General features: G+C 48.1%; 2 protein-coding genes across 44 annotated transcripts in view; one reads left to right on the forward strand and one right to left on the reverse strand.

The window, feature by feature from the left end:
• Nucleotides 1-389: 389 nt before the first annotated feature.
• Nucleotides 390-21,408, reverse strand: part of ldlrap1b (low density lipoprotein receptor adaptor protein 1b) — a 40,647-nt gene continuing 19,628 nt past the window's right edge. For 2 of the 5 annotated variants that reach the window (XM_056426254.1, XM_056426259.1), the window contains 8 exons: nt 20,218-20,360; nt 19,571-19,683; nt 17,931-18,045; nt 16,817-16,889; nt 14,079-14,174; nt 10,283-10,416; nt 5,249-5,283; nt 390-3,368 (listed from right to left, as the gene is read on the reverse strand). In XM_056426254.1, the coding sequence (XP_056282229.1) occupies nt 3,230-3,368; nt 5,249-5,283; nt 10,283-10,416; nt 14,079-14,174; nt 16,817-16,889; nt 17,931-18,045; nt 19,571-19,683; nt 20,218-20,360 (848 nt within the window). In that variant the 3' untranslated portion in view covers nt 390-3,229. Of the gene's footprint in view, nt 3,369-3,889; nt 3,922-5,248; nt 5,284-10,282; nt 10,417-14,078; nt 14,175-16,816; nt 16,890-17,930; nt 18,046-19,570; nt 19,684-20,217; nt 20,361-21,408 lie in introns of all 5 variants that reach the window. The other 3 variants (XM_056426258.1, XM_056426257.1, XM_056426255.1) reach the window with 3 other exon arrangements.
• LOC130201314 (uncharacterized) lies at nt 5,250-10,276 on the forward strand. 39 transcript variants are annotated; one of them, XM_056426239.1, is made up of 8 exons: nt 5,250-5,663; nt 5,699-6,423; nt 6,459-6,800; nt 7,181-7,456; nt 7,492-7,595; nt 7,872-8,011; nt 8,324-8,704; nt 8,773-10,276. In XM_056426239.1, the coding sequence occupies exons 2-6, from the start codon at nt 6,036-6,038 to the stop codon at nt 8,007-8,009; spliced, it is 1,248 nt and encodes a 415-aa protein (XP_056282214.1). In that variant the 5' UTR covers nt 5,250-5,663; nt 5,699-6,035; the 3' UTR covers nt 8,010-8,011; nt 8,324-8,704; nt 8,773-10,276. The 39 variants fall into 39 exon arrangements, with proteins under 39 accessions (XP_056282214.1, XP_056282191.1, XP_056282198.1 ...); XM_056426216.1 differs by having other exon boundaries at nt 7,492-8,704; nt 8,773-9,707; nt 9,777-10,276; XM_056426223.1 differs by having other exon boundaries at nt 7,492-8,704; nt 8,773-9,464; nt 9,569-10,276.

Consider the following 21,408-nt stretch of genomic DNA (forward strand, 5'->3'; position numbering starts at 1 on the left):
ATATAGCTAAAGTATGACATAATAGACTCAATAATATACATTTTTATATTATGATTATTGATTCATTACCAAATGCAACACCTGCTTATTGCAGCCGATTATTTGGTTGGAAATGTTAAATACTGAGCAGCCAAGGAAAACAATATAAATCTGTAAAGTAATTTAATTTGTCAATGACATTAAAAATTGGAGTCATGATAGAGTTAGTGGGGTGGAAGTATGAAGTAACTCCACTTCACTTGAGTAAATGTACTGAGTTACATTTAGTTCACACGTTTATCCAAAGCGACTTATAATCATGTTACATTCATACAGCGTAGACACAGCTGGTAGATTTAAAGTATCCTGTAACTACCATCTGAAAAAGGGTCATAAATGACAAGAGAAAATGATAGAAAGGGGGATTTATTGAGTGAAAAAAGTAAACTTCAAGACACCAATAACATCAGTGTCAGCAGCTCCTCCCCCGAGAGGCTGTGGAGTGACATCACAGAGGAGGTGTACACTTCCTTGAGGCTGACGTCACGTCACCAACATCCATGTGAACATGTTTTTACAGATGACATAAAGCATGTACAGAGGGAGAGAGTCCCTTCAGAAGCTCAAACAGAATACAAGTATTACTTCAGTGTGGGTAAACATATTCTAAAGTATGTCTCTGAATCACTGTTGTTTGTACATTTTGTTATGTAGCTACTTCTTCTAGTATTTACCAGGGGTCGCGACCTTTCCTATCCAAAGAGCCATGTGGCCCTAGATTATGTCTTAAACCACAAAATGTATATGTATATATATATATACATATATCCGCCCACTCCACTCCTCCTTTCTACCTCCATCTGCCTGATGGATCGTGGAGGTCTCCATCGTGGAATATGCCTACTATGAACTATTCATACACTCTGTCACATTCATTGAATGTATTTAAACTCTAAATCTGTCCTTCTGGTCACATGACATCTATTACACCTGTCCATCCTGGAGAGGGATCCTCCTCTGTTGCTCTCCTGAAGGTTTCTTCCCTATTTTTTCCCAGTGAAGGGTTGTTTGGGTGTTTTTCCTGATCCGATGTGAGGTTTTGGGGCAGGGATGTCTATGTCTACAGATTTTAAAGCCTCTGAGACAAATTTGTAATTTGTGAAAATGGGCTATACAAATAAACTGAATTGAATTGAAATATACATTTATATATATATATATATGCATATTTATACATATATATACATAGACATATTAATTTACATAAACAAATGCCCAGTCAAAGGTTCAGGTGTGTGTTCATGGTAAATTTACTTCAAAGTAAACAAACATGTATTTGAGTCCTTTGGTAAACTAATTAACTTTAGGTCCGTCACTGCATGACCAACAGGTGGTGCAGTACACGTCCACTGCCAGCAGGGGGCAGCACTGCATACGCATTGCAACGCATCCCACAGGAGTTGAAAAGGGTTATCAGAATCAGAATCAGAAACAGTTTTATTGCCAGGAATGTTGACATTATTAAAGTTGACATATTAAAAAAAGAACAATAACCATGAACAGACTCCATCCATGGAGTGTTTCATTCGCTTGGGGGCTTGTATTTCCTGCTGTCACCGCAAACTATGGAGATCAATTAAAAACTGCATTGATATGAACATTTCTATTAATTATTTTACTTAAAAACTCTCAAGGCTGAGAGGGGCCTCCTGGTGGCCTGGGGAACATCCCCCCACAAGATCTCCACCTCATGTCTAATTTGGTGTCACTGTGATATAGACTATTGATTTATTTGACTCATTCCGACAGTCGTGCCCAGGTAGTTACCCAGGTAACACCAGCTGGCACTGAGCCAAGAGGCCCAAGAGGCCTGCAGCCAATGAGAGAGATGGAAACAGACTTAATTTATTTAAAAATAAGTACACGTTTGAATTATTCTTTTTCTATCAACTGAAGGAACATTTCCATCCTTCAGGGAGTCGAGTGTTTGACGTAGCCTCCGGCTGCGGATCCTTTCAAATGGAGCGGCTGCTCACCACGAGTCGTCATGATCAATGAACCTCACAGGTATCAATCTCAAAGAAACATTTGGGGAAAGAGGATTTCAAAATGTAGTGTGTTGATTTTAAGTCAGGATCAATCAAATGTTCTGATCAAATGATGTTTTCGATATATTCTCGCATGCTGATTGGACTTTATGTGCCATTCCAACACATTGGACATGCCGTGACTCCACCAGTGCAGCTTGACCTTTGACCTGTTCACTCCTCAGGGGCGTGAGCTTCAGCCATGAAGCATCCGCTCGGCTCCACACTTTTCAGAACAGACTTTCACCGGCAACGCTTATTTTCCGAGCTCGCACAGTGGTGACATTAAGATGCATAAATAAATATCACACAACGTTTTATTTTGTATCGACTTTTATGTAAATTAATGAATTAAATTAAATCCATACAGAAACAAATGCCAAAAGATATTAAAAAGTAGTAAACTAGTTAATGCAACAATATAATTTAAAATACAGCGGTAGTGCCGGTAAAACACATTCAAGCTCTCGGACTTCATGTTGTATTTTAACTATGAGTCAGATGGTAACCGTGACGACGAGAGCCTGCAGAACAACTCCACCATGAGCGGGATTATGACCGGATTTGGGGGGGGGGGGTAAAACGAATCAAAGTTAAAACAATGAAATGTGACAAGAGTGAATAGAGGCACTGCAGAGGAGCTTAAATAAGCTTAATGCTTCTGGACATGAAATTCCCTTATTTTAAATATGTGCTTTGAGAAGTGGATGAATGCAAAGTGAGAAAATAGATTTTGCATTAGAAAAAAAAAGAAAAGGGGGGGGGGAATTGTCATTTTGTTCTCATCCATTTCTTCTAAACATACTCTTTTTTTTTTTTTAAAGCTTTTGTTTCCCGACCAAAGGATGCATCCTTGGAGCACATAGGGAGCAACTTTGTTTCCTCAAACACTGGAACCGGTGACCTTTCCCTCTAATCCAGTTACAGCTCTCATAAATACAAATATGAGACCCTTGTTGACCTTTAACCCACGTAACAACCGACTCAGATCACACACACACACGGTTCGTATTGATTTGGCCTGTTCCGTGAGCCGCCTGCTCTCGCTGTCCTTCAGAGGGCCGGCGGCGGGGAGACGGGTAAAGGTGGGACCCTTTCACCGATGTCTCAAACAATGTCTGTAGTTCCACCGATTCTCCCCGCCCCCCCGCCCTTCCGCTCCTTCAGAACGCGTCTTTCTCCGCGATGAAGTCCGTCTCCTCCGGGCCCCACTGGCCGTGGGACAGGCACTCTTCAGTGTTGAAGTCCTGAGGGTTTACCCCAATGTCCAGGACCTGGGGGTTAGTGCGAGACTCAGCGAGTCTGGAGGAGCACGGAAGACATTTCATTAGACATCTGATCACAATTACAACTCATTGCATTCAGGAGGCTTGTGAACAGTGAGTACAGACTGGGTATGGACAGAAAGCATGACTCAGCAAAGTGGCATCTACTTGGGATGAAGAGATGAAAAGTGACATTCCCCTCTGCGAACGAAACCATGGCAACCCAACGTGACCCAACGTACAAGAATGCCGACTGGAACACAAACGCGTGAACGTCCCGACGCCCGTCATGGAGGCGAGGGCGGGGGACATGACACGGTGATGAAGACGGTGGGACACGTCATCAGGACGGGTCGTGAAGCTCGGGGGTGGAGTGACGGTGAGGAGGTCGTTCCTCCCCCGTGATGCGTCTCTAATTACGGTTATTTTAAGCTTTGTTAATGGTATGCGGCCTTAAAAAGAAAAGTGTGAGAACTACAATCTGATACTCAGACGGATGAGTCGAGTCGGGAGGATGAGGGTGGAGGAAGTCACTGGACCAGTGAAGGACGGCGTTACCTGAGTAGGACTCAAAGCTATCCAGACTGCGGCTGGGGGGGGGGGGGGGGGGGCAAAGGAAACATCACAAGTCAGGCAACCATGTCACTCTTCTTAACAGCCTCAGTGAAGTGAGTCGATACATTTATGCGGCTTCAGCCACTTCATGTCCAGATGAGTTTAACCAGAATTAGAAAACAGGCGCTTCTATTTTTGGGGGCCAAACAGACGAAAATAAGAGCATCAAACTCTCCTCGTCTCCACTATGATCAACAGGCACCGAGGAGCCAGCAGGGGGCGCTGCGGCCCCTCAGGCGCCACGCAGACCTCTCAACACAGAATCATCTGCGGCTCGCAGCCAACAGTAAGGGAGCAAAGTACTCATCGCAGAGAATTTAAATGGCAGAATTAAAGCGGCGCAGTGAGGGAGCAGACGGTTACATGAGCTCTGGTTTGTGGAGAGGAGGCCCCCGGTGCATTGTGGGGGTTTTCCAGGAGGACTGAACAAACGTATGAGTGCATATTCTGTCACTAGTGCAAAGAGAATAGAAAAGAAGCTCATAAAGCAGCTTCATGAGGCGAGCTGGTTTCTCAAGCTCACAGCGGCTTCGTTTGTCTTTTACACGACATTCATCTCAAGTTCTTTTCAAGCCTCAGAGATAAATGTCACGACTCTCCGGCATCGTCTTGTTCAACCGCCACTCTGTAACATCCTCACTCAAAACATCATGAACGCTCACCCCGAAATCACCCGGTACAGTCCGGGGGTCTCATGGCGGACAGAGACGTCAACCTGCCCCCCCCTTTAATTACATCAATATACACGTCTGCGCCGATGCCGAGAGCGTCCCTCATTAGTCACAGAGCGGGAAGATTAACGGCATCGAGTGTAATTACAGTGTGTGTGTGTGTGTGTGTAGACAAATAATCATCTGATAACGGGGCTGAACACGGCCTCCGAGCGCTCGGTTAGACACGGTGGAGCCCGTTCTCCTTCAGGAAACAACGTAGCGAGAGGATAAGAAGCCCGCGGTCCAATCAGCAGCGCGACTGCAACGCGGCGACAAAAGGATCCGAACGCACAAAGAAAAGTGTTTGAATGAGTGAGAAACCAACGACCTGAGAACCGCCGAGTTGACACATTCCTCACAGTGGGCTCCCTAAAGATCAGTTGGTTGAATTGGACTTTCAACCTGCAAATGAAAAGACCCGATTCCACCCCCACCCAAATAATTCAGCTTGTGCTTCTATCCAACTGGACCCCCCCCCCCCCCAGAGGACTGCCCTGCTGAGGGAGAGGGTCCCATGCAGCTGCTGAGCAGAGCCCCCCCCCCCCGGGCCGCTCAGGAAACACCCCAAAGAATCCACACCGATTCTCACCTCGAGAACGCCTCGTCCAGCCCGTCCTCCAGCTCCTGCCACACAGAACACACACAGGCACGGGTCAAAGGTCACGCTCACGTCTCAACAGGCATGGGTTAAAGGTCACGCTCACGTCTCAACAGGCATGGGTCAAAGGTCACGCTCACGTCTCAACAGGCGATGGGTCAAAGGTCACGCTCACGTCTCAACAGGCGATGGGTTAAAGGTCACGCTCACGTCTCAACAGGCATGGGTCAAAGGTCACGCTCACGTCTCAACAGACGATGGGTTAAAGGTCACGCTCACGTCTCTACAGGCGATGGGTTAAAGGTCACGCTCACGTCTCAACAGACGATGGGTCAAAGGTCACGCTCACGTCTCAACAGGCATGGGTCAAAGGTCACGCTCACGTCTCAACAGGCATGGGTTAAAGGTCACGCTCACGTCTCAACAGGCGATGGGTCAAAGGTCACGCTCACGTCTCAACAGGCATGGGTCAAAGGTCACGCTCACGTCTCAACAGGCGATGGGTTAAAGGTCACGCTCACGTCTCAACAGACGATGGGTCAAAGGTCACGCTCACGTCTCTACAGGCGATGGGTTAAAGGTCACGCTCACGTCTCTACAGGCGATGGGTTAAAGGTCACGCTCACGTCTCTACAGGCGATGGGTCAAAGGTCACGCTCACGTCTCTACAGGCGATGGGTCAAAGGTCACGCTCACGTCTCAACAGGCATGGGTCAAAGGTCACGCTCACGTCTCTACAGGCGATGGGTTAAAGGTCACGCTCACGTCTCAACAGACGATGGGTCAAAGGTCACGCTCACGTCTCTACAGGCGATGGGTTAAAGGTCACGCTCACGTCTCAACAGGCATGGGTCAAAGGTCACGCTCACGTCTCAACAGGCATGGGTCAAAGGTCACGCTCACGTCTCAACAGGCATGGGTCAAAGGTCACGCTCACGTCTCAACAGGCATGGGTCAAAGGTCACGCTCACGTCTCTACAGGCGATGGGTTAAAGGTCACGCTCACGTCTCAACAGACGATGGGTCAAAGGTCACGCTCACGTCTCAACAGGCATGGGTCAAAGGTCACGCTCACGTCTCAACAGGCATGGGTCAAAGGTCACGCTCACGTCTCAACAGGCATGGGTTAAAGGTCACGCTCACGTCTCAACAGGCATGGGTTAAAGGTCACGCTCACGTCTCAACAGACGATGGGTTAAAGGTCACGCTCACGTCTCAACAGGCATGGGTCAAAGGTCACGCTCACGTCTCAACAGGCATGGGTCAAAGGTCACGCTCACGTCTCAACAGGCATGGGTCAAAGGTCACGCTCGCGTCTCTACAGGCATGGGTCAAAGGTCACGCTCACGTCTCAACAGACGATGGGTTAAAGGTCACGCTCACGTCTCTACAGGCATGGGTCAAAGGTCACGCTCACGTCTCAACAGACGATGGGTTAAAGGTCACGCTCACGTCTCAACAGGCATGGGTCAAAGGTCACGCTCACGTCTCAACAGGCATGGGTTAAAGGTCACGCTCACGTCTCAACAGGCATGGGTTAAAGGTCACGCTCACGTCTCAACAGACGATGGGTTAAAGGTCACGCTCGCGTCTCAACAGGCATGGGTCAAAGGTCACGCTCACGTCTCAACAGACGATGGGTTAAAGGTCACGCTCACGTCTCTACAGGTGATGGGTTAAAGGTCACGCTCACGTCTCAACAGGCATGGGTCAAAGGTCACGCTCACGTCTCAACAGACGATGGGTTAAAGGTCACGCTCACGTCTCAACAGGCATGGGTCAAAGGTCACGCTCACGTCTCAACAGGCATGGGTCAAAGGTCACGCTCACGTCTCAACAGGCGATGGGTTAAAGGTCACGCTCACGTCTCTACAGGCATGGGTCAAAGGTCACGCTCACGTCTCAACAGGCGAAGGGTTAAAGGTCACGCTCACGTCTCAATAGGCGATGGGTCAAAGGTCACGCTCACGTCTCTACAGGCATGGGTCAAAGGTCACGCTCACGTCTCAACAGGCGATGGGTTAAAGGTCACGCTCACGTCTCTACAGGCATGGGTCAAAGGTCACGCTCACGTCTCAACAGGCATGGGTCAAAGGTCACGCTCACGTCTCAACAGACGATGGGTTAAAGGTCACGCTCACGTCTCTACAGGCATGGGTCAAAGGTCACGCTCACGTCTCAACAGGCGATGGGTTAAAGGTCACGCTCACGTCTCAATAGGCGATGGGTCAAAGGTCACGCTCACGTCTCTACAGGCATGGGTCAAAGGTCACGCTCACGTCTCAACAGGCGAAGGGTCAAAGGTCACGCTCACGTCTCAACAGACGATGGGTTAAAGGTCACGCTCACGTCTCTACAGGCATGGGTCAAAGGTCACGCTCACGTCTCAACAGGCGATGGGTTAAAGGTCACGCTCACGTCTCTACAGGCATGGGTCAAAGGTCACGCTCACGTCTCAACAGGCGAAGGGTTAAAGGTCACGCTCACGTCTCAATAGGCGATGGGTCAAAGGTCACGCTCACGTCTCTACAGGCATGGGTCAAAGGTCACGCTCACGTCTCAACAGGCGATGGGTTAAAGGTCACGCTCACGTCTCTACAGGCATGGGTCAAAGGTCACGCTCACGTCTCAACAGGCGAAGGGTCAAAGGTCACGCTCACGTCTCAACAGACGATGGGTTAAAGGTCACGCTCACGTCTCAACAGGCGAAGGGTCAAAGGTCACGCTCACGTCTCAACAGACGATGGGTTAAAGGTCACGCTCACGTCTCAACAGGCGATGGGTTAAAGGTCACGCTCACGTCTCAACAGGCGATGGGTTAAAGGTCACGCTCACGTCTCAACAGGTGATGGGTTAAAGGTCACGCTCGCGTCTCAACAGGCATGGGTCAAAGGTCACGCTCACGTCTCAACAGGCGATGGGTCAAAGGTCACGCTCACGTCTCTACAGGCGATGGGTTAAAGGTCACGCTCACGTTTCAACAGGCATGGGTCAAAGGTCACGCTCACGTCTCAACAGACGATGGGTTAAAGGTCACGCTCACGTCTCTACAGGCATGGGTCAAAGGTCACGCTCACGTCTCAACAGGCGAAGGGTCAAAGGTCACGCTCACGTCTCAACAGACGATGGGTTAAAGGTCACGCTCACGTCTCAACAGGCATGGGTTAAAGGTCACGCTCACGTCTCAACAGGCGATGGGTTAAAGGTCACGCTCGCGTCTCAACAGGCATGGGTCAAAGGTCACGCTCACGTCTCAACAGGCGATGGGTCAAAGGTCACGCTCACGTCTCTACAGGCGATGGGTTAAAGGTCACGCTCACGTCTCAACAGGCATGGGTCAAAGGTCACGCTCACGTCTCAACAGACGATGGGTTAAAGGTCACGCTCACGTCTCTACAGGCATGGGTCAAAGGTCACGCTCACGTCTCAACAGACGATGGGTTAAAGGTCACGCTCACGTCTCAACAGGCATGGGTCAAAGGTCACGCTCACGTCTCAACAGGCATGGGTCAAAGGTCACGCTCACGTCTCAACAGGCGAAGGGTCAAAGGTCACGCTCACGTCTCAACAGACGATGGGTTAAAGGTCACGCTCACGTCTCAACAGGCATGGGTCAAAGGTCACGCTCACGTCTCAACAGGCGATGGTTAAAGGTCACGCTCACGTCTCAACAGGCGATGGTTAAAGGTCACACTCACGTCTCAACAGGCGACGGTTAAAGGTCACGCTCACGTCTCAACAGGCATGGGTCAAAGGTCACGCTCACGTCTCAACAGGCGATGGTTAAAGGTCACGCTCACGTCTCTACAGGTGATGGGTTAAAGGTCACGCTCACGTCTCAACAGGCGAAGGGTCAAAGGTCACGCTCACGTCTCAACAGACGATGGGTTAAAGGTCACGCTCACGTCTCAACAGGCGATGGGTTAAAGGTCACGCTCACGTCTCAACAGGCGATGGGTTAAAGGTCACACTCACGTCTCAACAGGCGAAGGGTCAAAGGTCACGCTCACGTCTCAACAGACGATGGGTCAAAGGTCACGCTCACGTCTCAACAGGCGATGGGTTAAAGGTCACACTCACGTCTCAACAGGCGAAGGGTCAAAGGTCACGCTCACGTCTCTACAGGTGATGGGTTAAAGGTCACGCTCACGTCTCAACAGGCATGGGTCAAAGGTCACGCTCACGTCTCAACAGGCGATGGTCAAAGGTCACGCTCACGTCTCAACAGGCGATGGTTAAAGGTCACGCTCACGTCTCTACAGGTGATGGGTTAAAGGTCACGCTCACGTCTCAACAGGCGATGGGTTAAAGGTCACGCTCACGTCTCTACAGGTGATGGGTTAAAGGTCACGCTCACGTCTCAACAGGCGATGGGTTAAAGGTCACGCTCACGTCTCAACAGGCGATGGTTAAAGGTCACGCTCACGTCTCTACAGGTGATGGGTTAAAGGTCACGCTCACGTCTCAACAGACGATGGGTTAAAGGTCACGCTCACGTCTCTACAGGCATGGGTCAAAGGTCACGCTCACGTCTCAACAGGCGATGAGTCAAAGGTCACGCTCACGTCTCAACAGGCGATGGTTAAAGGTCACGCTCACGTCTCTACAGGTGATGGGTTAAAGGTCACGCTCACGTCTCAACAGGCGATGAGTCAAAGGTCACGCTCACGTCTCAACAGGCGATGGTTAAAGGTCACGCTCACGTCTCAACAGGCGATGGGTCAAAGGTCACGCTCACGTCTCAACAGGCGATGGTTAAAGGTCACGCTGACGTCTCGACAGGCGATGGGTGCACGGCGCTTATTCATTCACTTTAATACGTCAACAATACTTTTCCTCACACACTTTCCTCTGGCCTCACGTGGAGGTTTACCTCGACCCTCTCCAACCATTGGATACGGTTCTGTTACCGTCTAACCACCGGTACGGCAAACTACCGAGCCCTCCGGCTCCTTAACCGGCGTGTCCTGCGCGGCTCTCTTGTCCTCACGTGTCACTCACTGGCCCGCCCGTCTCTTGCCTTACCCATACAGTATTGTTGTTCTCGGTTGCGTGATTATGCACCATAAAGGGGTCCGGTTCCGCCTGCTTTGTTCCCGAGTGGACCAGCGCCGCGTTGGCTCCCTCCGCCAAGTCCAGAAGTTTCCCCGTGGCGACCTCTGCCACACACAAACATGTCGGAGAGATTTAAAAGCAGAAGAAATACAACAACAGCAACAATGTAAACATCCTGACCTCTGTGTGTATTTTCATATTCTGGGCTCAAGCTGTAGCGACCGGATCCCAGAACGTAAACACCCACCAACGTGAAGATACGGGATAAGACAAATAAATGCCAATAGTCAAATCTGGGGGTCGGCACAGAGGAGGACTGTCACATGTTTTTTAGGAGGCAGGTTTTGCCCCACTGACTGAAATCCAGAGGCATTTGCACAGAAATTGGGGGCTTTTTGACATAACATTAAACCTTTGTTGAAAAATAATAAATATACTTATTTAGGCTTACAGGATATTAGCAATTGTAATAAAAATGTCAATAATACTATTAGGCAATTATAAGACTATTAGACAGAAATCTACAGTCAGTTTTTTTAGATTTTTTAAACAAAAAACAAACAGAAAACATAAATCATATTAAATTGTATCCTTATTTTTTGTAGTTATGTATTGTTATTAGTGCTGTGAAAAATAACGCGTTAACTCAGTTAATTCAATTACAGGTTTAACTAGTTTTTTTTTATTAAACGCATTTAACGCATGCGCAGAATGAGCTTCCAATCCGTCTGTTGTTGGTCGTCGGGACGAAAAAAAAGTCACTTGCAAAATGAGCTTCCAATCCACCACTTCAATCTGAACTCTGTCCGCTCTCATGCAGACGGTCTGTTCATCGGTAATGATCCTTCCGCAGGTTCACCTCCGGAAACCTTGTTACGACTTTTACTTCCTGTAGATCAGGGTCTCAACACGTCGATCGCGACCTGCCAGTCGATCGCGCCGTAGTGTCGGTAGATCGCATGACATTAAAAGATTGGCCCGCCCCTGACATGTTCTCTAGAGCACGCCTTTGTTCTTTTATTCAACTAAACGTCTGTTGTTGATCGTATCTCCACAGCAGCATGTCATTTCTGTCTCTTCGTTGCGTTAACACTTATCGATCTCCGTCTGGCGCGCCACAGAGCTCCGTGCGCGCATCGGGACCGAGCAAAAAAAAAGTCACTTGTCAATCTGTCCACCTTTAGATTGTATCATGGTGGAGTTAATGGTTGACAAACAAGAGAAAAATACTCTGTTTAACCCTCCTGTTACCTTTACATTTACGAACATATTTTACCCTCGGGGTCAATTTGACCCCAGCAATTAAAACCTCCAGAAAATTATTAGAATTAATATTGCTTCCCAAGTTTAAGTGTGAGGTACTTTATGTTTGTTTGTTGACTACCTAAATAGCCCTTTAAATAAATAAAAAAGTTGATATTTCTGATATGTTTGACACAGTGAAAACCAGCCTGGGGTCAAATTGACCCCAAAGAACACCGACATTAAACATTGAATGGGGTCAAATGGACCCGAAAGGTAACAGGAGGGTTAAACATTCTGTTTAGGATGAAGATGTATTAATGTTCCATATGGAAGAAAACTGCTAAATAACTGCTGAGTTGCAGCACCATTGTATAGAAGAATGTATAAATGTATATATCCGTCTTTTGTCATAAATCTCTATGTTCTCACAAAATATACCGAGAATATCGGTAATATGTGATTAATCATGATTAATCCACAAAAACCTGTGATTAATCCGATTAAAATTTTTAATCGTTTCACAGCCCTAATTGTTATTACATTTTAATACAACTATTAACAAATATTTTAGTTTTTTTCTAATTTAAAATTATATTTATAGATTGTTTTGTGTACCTACCTATTACAGTCCATACAGATAGGACACACACAACAAAGAACACAAATAAAATGCTATTAAATTAACATTATGGGGGCATTGTTTGCCTCTCCTCGTGATATCAGGACCAACATTATATTTCTTAGGGGCAGTTTTGTCCTTTGCCCTTGTGTATTTCCGGCGCTGGGTCGGCATGCAGGTGCCATCACACTCGTGCAACACTTCACCTGTTACTATGGTGACCTGTTACCACGGTGAGCTGTTACTATGGTGACCTGTTACTACACTCAGAAATCCAATGGCTCAGCAGGGGACACAATTTGTAGTGTTTTTGGTCACTTTTGGGCGAAGTCAAAGAGTTGATGCGCTCCAAAGGGGACGACGCCTCTCCGCTCGAGGACAGCGAATGGATCCTCGACCTCGCTTAACGGACATCACTGAAAACCATTTGAACTGTGAGCTGAAGGTCAAGCCGTTGCCGTCAACGCATTTAAAGCCAAGATGAAATGTTCTCGATGCTTTTAGAGAAAGAAAGAGCTCCACTCGCCCGCCGCACATCAGGGTTGACACTTTAGACAAAGCTGTAGAAAAGTGATTCCTCCACAGACCGGGGCAAGAGCTTGAGGACAGGTGTTGTGACTCGGATCAACTCGAGCCGTCTGCGGGTCACTCGTTTCAAATCCCTTCTTCAAGTGGACGTGAAATGCGTTGCTGAGCAACTGAGTGCTGTTCCACTTGGACGCTGGACAGGTGGAGAAGGACATCAGAACGTTGCAAAATGACCCCCACCTCAAAACCCAAAACCCATCACAATGCACCAAACCTTTGTATAGAGGACTTAAAATATCTTGCGTATAAATAAATAAATGCACTCCTGTGGCCAATCATGCTTTAGACAGAGGTTCGGACCGCCCCAGCTCATTTGCATATAAGGACACATAAATGTCACGCATAAATAAATGAAGAAATACTTGTGTACACAAATAGAGGCATAAATAAATGAAGAAATACAGAAATAGATTTATTTAATGATGTCCTGTTTCGGTATAACTAATATTTATTTCATCCTGTATTTATTTATACATTTATTTATTTATTTAAGCATTTATTTATTTATTCCTGTATTTATTTATTTATACATTTACTACACAGTCGGGGGCCACGGCCCTAAATAAAGTGTCAGAATGGTCTCTCCTTTTCTTTCCCTCCCTCCATCCCTCTCTCTTTATCTCTCCCCTTCTTTCTTTCTTTCTTTGCCTCCCTCCCTCCCTCTCTCTCTCTCTCTTTCTCTTTCCCCTTCTTTCTTTCTTTCTTTCTTTGCCTCCCTCCCTCCCTCTCTCTCTCTCTCGGCGACTGAGCTGTGCACTGAGGGAAGCTCAATACAAAGCTGATGTTTTGTGCCCCTGTACCATTTGGAGCTGGCGGTTTTCGGGTTCGCCGCTCACAAACGGAGACGGGGAAAGGCAACGCACAAAGCCGGCTGACAAAGAGGAAGCGTTTGGGGCGTACGTGCTCAGCCATTGTGCCCCTGGCTACCTGACGCCCCTCATCTCATCTCGGCCGTGGACAGCACGATAATACTGCCTAAAGGTGGTTTGGCTCACTTGGACGTCAACAGCATGTTCAGGAGCCGCGAGACTCGAGTCCTGGATTCTCCCATTGTAAAATAGGGGGGGGGGGGGGGGGGGCATGAACAGTTCTCTATTGTGTGGTTTTTAATGGATCTACAACAATTTAGAATTAAAATCATCGCGCACCCTGTCATTTACAATTGTCGTTGTCATGACGCCGGCGAGAAATAATAACAGAGAGAAAGGAACAGAAGATTGTTGTTGACCTGCAGCTTCAATGCAGCAGCAGCAGCAACTCCTCCTCCTCCTCCTCCTCCTCCTCCTGGGAGAGACGTGCTGATGGGTGACTCACCTCCTGCCTTCAGGCTGCCCAGGCTGGCCGAGCTGTCCGACTGGGAGTTGCTGGCTCCTTCCCCGTCTGAACCCGACTTCACTCGCTTCTCCTTCTCTGCGTGGGGAAGATGCAGAAGGCGAGAGAGTGAACTGTGATTCAGGAGCTCGTGATCACGCGCCGATTTACTGGAGGAGCTGCTTACTTCTCTCGCTGCTCAAACTGCCCAAAATATAGAACGAGTAAACAAATCAGCGGCAGCAAATTGGCAGATAAGGTGAGAAGCCATTAATCAGCCATCTGCCAGCTGATCCTGGAGGGCCTGGCTGCAGAGATTGCGAAGCACACACTTCACACAGCAGCCCAAACATTTAAATAGGACTCAAAGTAAACTTTTAATCTGAGAAGCCCCTCCTGACATCTTCTCCAACCGCACACTTTAATGTCCTACAAGTGGTCCTGTGATGTCACGGGTACAATGTAACGGTGCATCTTCTTTCTTTCCAATATTCCATATTCTTCTCAGTAAGGCTATTTTAAAATCATTATTAGAAATAGCCTTATTAAAAAAGAAGATGATCCAAGGGCCTATAAAAAATAGATTTTCCCCGCGGTAATTAAGTCAAGTCCGCTCCCGGCGTGCACATTATGAGGCGTAGAAGTGCCATCAACGTGTGATTCACGGCTTCCCATTATACTCGCACAACACTTGCGCGGCTGCATTTCCTCTCGTTTGCATAAAACGAAACACCGCGAGGACGTCGGTGTCCGTGGGGACGCCGCGTCGTTCTGCGCATCACCAACAAAGTCTTGTTGTCGTGAAGGACTGAATGTCTCCTGGCTACTTGGGAGCCCTTGAGCAGCGATAGGAGGATTTATTAAGTCACAGATGTCGAAAGAAAACATTTTTATTAAATGCTTTTACTCAAAACAGTAGGTCCCTGAAGTGACTAAGACAAACTGTGCCCACTAGCTAAAGTGTCTCCTTTTCCCAGGAAGTGAAGGTAGATCCTCAAACCAATCACAAGACGCCTCAACAAGCGAGACGCTGACTCACTGGAACCGGAGCTCTCTGTGTCCACTTCTCTCTCACAAGACTTACTGTAGGAGGTGTTGTGTATTTCATCATCATCCTTGATCTAAAAAATAATAATAATAGATCTATACATCCTATTTCCCATGAGCCCAGGTAGCTTAGTGCTACCAAGCGTTCCCACGGGCAGCTGTTCCCCCCCCAATGCTGTGAGCAGTTCCCTGAACATCTTTAAAAGATAAGCGAGAACAAAAGCCAGCTGTATTGTTCCCAGTGAATATTCCATGAACACAGACCCGTGGACGGGAGCAGGAACATGCAGAGGAATGTGGGTCAGGAATGTGTGGCGGGCTGCGCAGAACCACCGTGGGTGGTGGAGGAGAGTCAGTCTCTCTCTCAATCTCTCTCTAATGAAATGAATAAAAATATATATACACAAATACATACATATTATAAAATATATATAATATTATATAAATATTATATATGGTGAAAGAGTGAGGAGGCAGACGATATAATATTCAACTCAGTTACAAACATCCAAGTGAAGAGGCGCGAGGCAAGCAGGAGCCCATGGCCTTGACGTGTGTATGTATGTATGTGTGTGTGTGTGTGTGTGTGTGTGTCTCTGAAGTTACTGAATAAATAAGCTTGCCTTCGCGTGAGCCGGGATCAATGGCACCGACACTGAATCCGTCAGTGTGTTGATCTCCCACTGGCACACGCACACTACACTGTTCCTTTCTCTCCATCACCCTCCCCACCCCAACACGCCTTTCATGCTGGCCTGCCCCCTCTCCTCATCCCCCATCCCCCTCTTCTTCTGCTTCACCCGTCTCCCTCCTTATAATAAGCAGAAGCAGCGAGCGTCGCGACGGGAGGCGGAAGAGGGGAAAAGAAGATTACTCGACGGGGGTGGGGTCAAGGTGCCAGGTGCAAAACAAGAGACAGCAGCAACAAAGGATAACCACAGAATACAAGAGGGTGAGTCCAAGGCGACAAACATGGAGAGATGGAAAAAAAAGATTGTGGGGTACGGGTTTGAGGGTGGTGGGGGGGTGATGCAGAAACACAACATTACGAGGCGAGGGCTGCTCATTTACTCTGGAGTCACACATGCAGTAAATGACACGCTTGTTCTGCTGAGCCGTACAAAAGAGACGTCCGAGGCCGCTCCTCTCAAGACGTGAGCGGCGCTTTCCAAGTTTGACGCGAGACGGAAAAAAGGAGGAAAAAATAAATGTTTGAGGTAAAGAGGAGATATATCTGCCCCAGTGTGACCTCCAACCCCCTCCACCACTATCCACCACTCTCCACACCACATGAGTCTGAAACGATGACCGAGTCGTCGGTAATAAAGACGCCTCGCTAATCTAAAAAGAAAGAAGGTCTCTCTGTGCTTAACGGGTGATGATGTAAGCGCTGTGGGGGGGGAACTGGTTCAACCAATGAGGGCATCGCTCCGCTGTGTGAAGGACATCAGCGACGGGCAGCAACAGCCAAACTATTCTCCTCCGTTCCACACGACCTGTGGCGAGGCCGCGCAGGCCGTGACCGGGAAGACACGGGGCCATCAGGACGAGACACGGGACCGTTGTTGAGCGATGAAGAAGGAATGTAAAGGGTGTGTAGAGTCAACGGAGAGAATGACGGCAGAATGGAATAGAGGAGCGATTTTACACTCATCCGTCACACTCCCGCGCTCCGGGTGGGCGGCCATGCGTACCTTCCTTGGCAGCCTGCCAGAACTCAAACGCCACTCTGAAAGCCTGGGCCACCGTCAGGGTGACCGCCTGGGCCTGTTGGAGGGAAGCAGAAGAGACCGAGGGTGAGACGGCGGGAGAACGAGAGCGAGAACGAGAGCGAGAACGAGAGCGAGAACGAATGAGCGACGCTCGCAGGCGTCTCGTCCGCATGCGGGAGAAACTCTAGGAAGACGAGGAGCGGCGATAAGAACAAATAAATAAACAGGAAGTGACCACCGTCAGAAGAGGCTCCTTCAGACACTTGAGAAAGAGGGAAGAGAGAGCCGAGTGCTGCAGGGCCAGATGTTTATGTAGCTGGGAGGACACGTGGCCTTTGGGCCAGAGCTAAATTAGTGAGGGGAAGGAAAAGGGAGGGAGTGGCTGCTAACCTCCAGGGATGGAGAGAATGCCAGAGAGAGACGACGGCCTTCCCGCCCTGGATGTTCTCACTCAAACTTATTACTTGGACATTTGCATATATACAAGTACAAATCTACTGTATCAGCATGAAGAGCTGTACACAGATAGCCAGCAGCAAAAGGCTGAATGCAGAATGCTGCACCATGAAGATCTATATATATATATATAAATACACACATATACATATATGTATATATATTCACATATACACACACATATATATACACACACATACATATATATATATATATATGAATAAATAATTCAAGGGATTGGGCCAATTTTCTTATTTTCTTTCTTGCCAAGAACAGGAGCTGAATAGTTCAGGAATGCAATAAGACTGGAAAGGGAAGGCAGGAAACAGCGAGGCTACTTCCTGAGGTGAGAAAACCACGACCAGACCCTCTGAAGCTCATTAATGGACATGTTCAATTGTGTTTATTTATTTTGTACTAGCATGTAAACGTAATGAGAACAAGACGTTCTTGTCCAGGCCGGTAACGGTCTGAATGATCAATAAGTGAGCTTTAAATGATTTAATATGCAGATTGTATTTACATGGCACATTTAGCTTCAGCTGGACACGGTGTGTCTGCTCACAGAAGCGTGAAACCTCCGTTATTGGATAAACAGAAAGTGTTGCAACACCTGCTCTGCACAGACTCATTTCCGTACCATTTTCCTCTTGGTGCAGAGGAAGGCGTGACACTCCAGAGTCTCGTTGTGCTGGCTCTGGACGATGTAGGCGAACACTTTGTCGTGCATCTTGTCCGCCGTGCAATAGGATATTCTGAGAAACACAAGAACCACAACACAGATGTACACACTTTAAAAACTCTCAAGACTGAAGGGAGTCATCGCACTTCATCTGCACTAAACCCTTAAGCCGGGCGAGCACTTGGATTCAAACTCTTCAATTTAGTCTTTCTCTAAACTGCTATTAAAAATGTTTTATATATAATTATATACATATTTATATTGTATATAAATACATATTTATATTATATATATATATATAAAAAATCTTATAGCCAGCTGCACTCACAGCCCCACCGCTCTGATCAAATACTCAGCCCAGCTGAACACGTGTGTAGACATCTGTGCCGGCTTTCTCAGATGGGCTGGGGGTTCCTTTCAGCTTCCTTTAAACAAGTCATTACATCACACTCCCGCTGTGTCCATCTGCTCCACAACATTAGAGGAAATCTCCTGGTCAGGTACATGCAGAGACTCACACCAAAGGGAGACGGGCACCTGGCAAATTGGAGAGCCAGACCCCAAATGATGGCGGAGGGGCAATAATGAAAGTCTGATCACACACACACACACACACACACACACACACACACACACACACACACACACACACACACACACACACACACACACACACACACACACACACACACACACACACACACACACACACACACACACACACAGGGGGGAATCGTCACGGCCGTCTCTGCACAACACAAGATTTACGGGGGATATGTTTTGAAGAGAAATTGGGGCGTCTCGGCAAATCCATTTCTTTTATTGGCCGTCCATCTTGTGAGCAGACGTTCCCGGGGAGGAGAGGCAACCAGCTGCGTTGTGACTCCACAGCATCCCGAGGTCACAGCCAGACCCCAAGGAGTCGGGCTTTTGTTTTGCTGCAGTGTTTACGTCGTAGTCTTCAACCGACAGAGCGGACTTTAGTGTGAATGTTCGTCATGTTACATCTGAAACAGGCCAGCAGTAACGAGCACAGGTTTTGATTAAAAAATATAGAGATTAATCCTGTACGCCAGATATCATAACTCCATCCAGGTTATTCTCAGATGCGGTTGTTCAACTATGTATACTCATTTTCTCGTCCTCAATCTGCCAGCTTTTAGGCCACATTATTCTGCATAAGCCTATTCATGCTTGGGAAGAAATGATGGAAAGTCCCATCTTTCCTTGAGATGTAGTCATAAATGTGGAATTTGAGAAAAAGCAATTCGAGCTTGGATCATAAGCTCGAGGGCCAATGGAGGTTCTGCAGCTTTACGCGTGCAGGCTGTGGCAGGCAGGTGAGATCTGTAGGCATTTACTCGAGAGAAGGTGTGTGTGTGTGTGTGTGAGAGCATGCCAAGATCAGACAGAGCTGATGCAATGCTCCAAAGAGAGTTGAGTTTCATCCACACACACACGCTCTTGCAATCTCATCCACCCCGTGATGGATGGATTAGCGCAAATAACTACTTGTATTGTAGTGTGGGTGATAAGGGGCCGGCTCAGGCCCCCCACCTGAGTCGGTGTGTGAGGCGCCGCGGGGAGAGAGGACTGACCTGTATATGGAGATGTTTTCAATCAGCTGGGTGGAGGCACTGTCAGACAGGATGATTCCTCGCGGTGAGACCGTTACGGTGACTTTCTGGAGCTTCTTTCCACTGGCTTTGGCCTGGATAGGAGGTGTAGGGGAAAGGGAGGAGGCCACAAAGAGAAGAGAGGGGTATGTGAGTGAGACGGAGATAAGACACGAACATCGATCTGCGTCAACCTGATATTTATGTAACGGCTGCTATTTGTTCTTTAATCAGACCAGCCAATCAGCCGACTCCCCCCCCCCATACATCACCGCTAACTACATTATCCACTGAGCTGCCAGAGCCAATAACATTAAGCCCTTTCTGCCATGATAAAGCTGGCTGAGCCACATACGGAGCAACAGTGTCTAAACTCTTCTAATTGTCCGCCTGGGCCTCAGGGGGGGAGGCGGGGGGAGAGCAGGCAGCCAACCAGTCGGTCACAAACAGGAGAAAACTACTGTGTGCACCCCAAGTGGTGGAGGCGGGGTGGGGAAAGATATAAAGATGTTGCATGCGCTTGAGCAAAACTCATTTTCTGGGAATAGTTTTATGAGTAGATAGTAGAAGCCATTCCAGATATACGTGTGTGTGTGTGTGTGTGTGTGTGTGTGTGTCTGGTCTCTCACCGTGGCCACTATCCTCTTGACCGCGGCCGCAGACAGCTCCTCTCCCTTGGGCTGCTCCACCATCGTGACCCCCAGGTACTTGAGCTGGAACACCATGCCCTCCAGGAGGGTCTCCCTGGTGTCCGTCCAGTTCTCGGGAAGCTCTGCGGGACGAGAGACGAGCATCGGTGAGGCTCCCGCTCATCACCCCCAACCCCCAACCCCCCAACCCTTGCTCTGTGGCGGGCAGAGAGACGCCCTGTGCAGCCCGCCGTCGTCTGTGTCCTCATAAAAAAAGTGTCCTCGTTGCTGTTCCTCCTCGGGTGGGGAGGCAATAGCACGCGCTCCCGTATCTTTACTCCACCGGCCAAAACGACTACGCCGTAAAGTTATACTACCTCCATAAATGACTACTCTCTGATGAAAAATCCAAGTTTGTTGTTTTATGTGACGATATTAAATCAATATTGACACACGACTGAGCATAAAGCCGTAATAGATGTATTTCATTGTTCTGTTCATGATGTAAAAAGTGAGCAGGGTCACGGTTAGAGATGCGCACCATCCAACAGGCAGAAATAAAAAGTTAAACTACAACCCTGGTCTGTTATTTCCACGTAATTATGAATCCCACTGCTTTTTTGTGTCACGACGCTATTAGAGTGGACCCAATAGCACGACTCAGACAGGAGTAACAAAGAATACTGTCTTTGGTTGGAAACAGGCTGGGTCAAAACCAGGAGATCAGTCGAAGAAGCAAACAAGTCCAAAAAGGGGCAGGGCAGAGAATCAGAGGTCAGAACAGGCAGGTCAGGAATATACTCTAATAACGCTGGAGAACTTGGCACGAAAACACAAGACAATCTGGCAGAGGACAATTGGAAGTGAGGGAGCTAAATAGTGAGGGACTAATGAGGGGATGGGCTGCAGGTGAGAAGGGCGTGAGGACCAGGTGAAGGGAATGAGGGACTAATGAGGGAGTGATCAGAGGCAGGTGAGGGGAGTTGGACTGACGAGATGGTGTGACAGGATGAAAACAACTGTTACAAAAAGGAAGGCGTGGAGCTAAACTGTTACATTTTGTGTGGAAAGTCCCTCTCTGTGTAACTGGTGGCGGGGGAGGCGATTGCTTGAGGTTAGAGCTTCGCCTCAGCTAGACGGCTCAGGGAACAGGGCGCGTCTCACCAAGAGCCGGCGGCTTCATGGCGTGTT

Source organism: Pseudoliparis swirei, chromosome 11 (assembly GCF_029220125.1).
Source record: "Pseudoliparis swirei isolate HS2019 ecotype Mariana Trench chromosome 11, NWPU_hadal_v1, whole genome shotgun sequence".
Classification (NCBI taxonomy): domain Eukaryota; kingdom Metazoa; phylum Chordata; class Actinopteri; order Perciformes; family Liparidae; genus Pseudoliparis; species Pseudoliparis swirei.